General features: G+C 31.9%; 1 protein-coding gene across 1 annotated transcript in view; it reads right to left on the bottom strand.

Annotated features, from left to right (window-relative positions):
* Positions 1 to 190: 190 nt before the first annotated feature.
* Positions 191 to 2,500, bottom strand: part of LOC123520862 — a 2,938-nt gene continuing 628 nt past the window's right edge. The window contains exon 3 of the mRNA XM_045283508.1: positions 191 to 2,356. Coding sequence (XP_045139443.1) covers positions 1,703 to 2,356 — 654 coding nt within the window. The 3' untranslated portion in view covers positions 191 to 1,702. The remainder of the gene's footprint in view (positions 2,357 to 2,500) is intronic.

Consider the following 2,500-nt stretch of genomic DNA (forward strand, 5'->3'; position numbering starts at 1 on the left):
TATATATATTTTTACATATATATTTATTTAGTTTCTAAAGTGCTTTCAGCAAGCAGGTTTAGTTCTTGGAGACTTGTGCCTTTTTATTTTAGGTGTTCTGAAGGTTGAAGAATTTTTGATGGTTTTCTGAGGAATGAAATAATTTCAAATTTACAATTTTGGCAGGTTTTCAGAAAAATGAAACTATAAATTCAAACCTGAATTTATTAGGTGGTCATAAACTCTGTATACAAATAAAAAAAAATATCAAAAAAATATCAATATGCCATGAACCTCATGACTATATATTATATAGCCTACCTCATTTTCATTTGGTCATGATGACTTTCATGTCTAAAATATATAATGGCGGTTAAATACTGGGAAGCTGAAAAATGGTCTAAAACATACCAAAAAGGACAAAAAGCTGGGAAAAAAAAATATTTGGAATTGGAGACTTTTTTTGCTTCCATCTTTTTGGGAGACTTTTTGCTTCATATTGTATCTACCTTGTTTCCAGAGACTCTCTAGTATTTATGACTTATAGCTTTTATTTTTTCCAGCTTTTTGGTCCTTTTTTTTTCCAGGTTTTGGTCCTTGTTTTTTTTGGGCTGTTTGGGTTCAAAAAGGTGAAAAAAAAAAATAGGGACCAAAAAGCTGGAAAAAAAGCTGTCATAAATACTCTAAAGAGTCTCTGGATACAAGGTAGATACAAAATGAAGCAAAAAAAAGTCTCGCAAAAAGTCTCCCAAAAAGATGAGTCTCCTTCCCTTTTTATTTTCAAATTTACTACTAACATTCTTATGACAATTGTAATTTTTTATACAATTGTCATATATAACTTGAGTAGAATTTTTTTTACAATTTCAAACTTTCTAACAACAATTTTCAATATTTTAAACTAATTATTTTCAGAAAAGTGAATATTTTTTTAACTTGGTAACTGTACAATTTTCATCTTAATACAACTTTATAAGATAATAGGGACAACTTTCATTGCAAACGTCTTGAAGGAATCTTAAAGTTTGTATGTACAATTTCTTAATATAATTTTTGGGGCATTTGTGGATAGCGGGAACAATCTTCATAATTTTCATAATCTTTGGGGTTTTCAACTTAGTACAAAATGAGAAAAATTGTACCTACCAAATAAATGGAAATGGCATGTTGTCCCTTTACATATATGGTCATTAAAAACATTACAAGTGCCTTTAAAAACATTATAAGTGCCTTTTGAAAAATACAGGCTATTCTGAAGTCTAATGCAGAACCAGTAACTGCAATCAAAGTTCTAGAAAGCTGAGACGGTGGCTCAACCTGAACCTCATCAGCCAAAATGTCTCAAAAATTAAATTCATGTAGCTACTCTACATTTTTCCCCCTAAATGAGACTTTTACATAAAAGGAATAACTATCACCACATTTGGCTACAACAGTTTGCACTTATGACTGAACTTCCACCTGTAAGAAATGCAATAGTTTCATGTTTATAAAATCTAAACCATTAAGTAAGTACAAAGTGAAAGGTTCGGAACTGACTACAGAGAACAAACACTGAGGTGGATGTGCGTGTGCTGGAAGAGAGAGTTCTAACATTAAGTAGCAAGTCTCACAGCCTTCTCTAAAATTATCATAAATTTATTTAACTGCTTTCATTTTAACTCTTTGTTCACATTAAGTTACTTTCATTTTCATGCCTTCATTTTAACTGTCTTTGTTAACTTTAATAGTTACTTTCATTTTCGTGATCAGATTCTAAGTAAGAAATATCTAATGCCTCTACATGGCCCTTCCCTCTCCCCTGTGTCTGAGTCCTGCACAATCTTGAGCTGATGCCTCGGGGAACTGAACCATCAACATTGTCGGTGTGTATTCCTTTCTGATGGGCTATGCTTTCGGTTACTCCACTATTGTTTTGTGACAGATTAAGAGACTCATGGCTTGGGTGTATTCTTGTGTTCACTCTCAACTGAGTCTTACCATATTTTCCAAATGATGTAAAATTATCAAAACTTTCAGATACATCCTTCAAAAATTTTTCTAATGTTCCACCATCATCTACTAAATTAAAAGAAGGGTCATCTAAAGCTAAATTCCATTTCTGTGTCAGAGCTTCAATTTCTGTTGGACAACTTTCTATGTCCGTAAAAGCATCAAAATTAATGCCTTTATCAACAGATATTTTCCGCCCTTTTACAGAGTCATTTCCAAGTCTTGGTCTTGCACCTTGGTATTGGCTTGTTTCCAGCTTGCAGTCATAATCTTTAGCTGCTTGCTGCTGCAGGAATTCCAACCTAGTTTCTTCATCATTTCTATAAATGGAGCTTCTTGAGTCATTATCTTGTTGCCAGACTTCATCATTAGTGTATGAATAGTCCTAAAAAAAAAAAAAAAAAGCAATGAACATCTGTTTCATGTTTAGATATAAACAAAGAAAATGCAAAATTCCAGTTTTTTTTATGTAATTGATTCTGTAAACATAATTAATACATGTCCTACCATGCTAATGTATCCAATTTTT

This window comes from Portunus trituberculatus, chromosome 47 (assembly GCF_017591435.1).
Source record: "Portunus trituberculatus isolate SZX2019 chromosome 47, ASM1759143v1, whole genome shotgun sequence".
Classification (NCBI taxonomy): Eukaryota; Metazoa; Arthropoda; class Malacostraca; order Decapoda; family Portunidae; genus Portunus; species Portunus trituberculatus.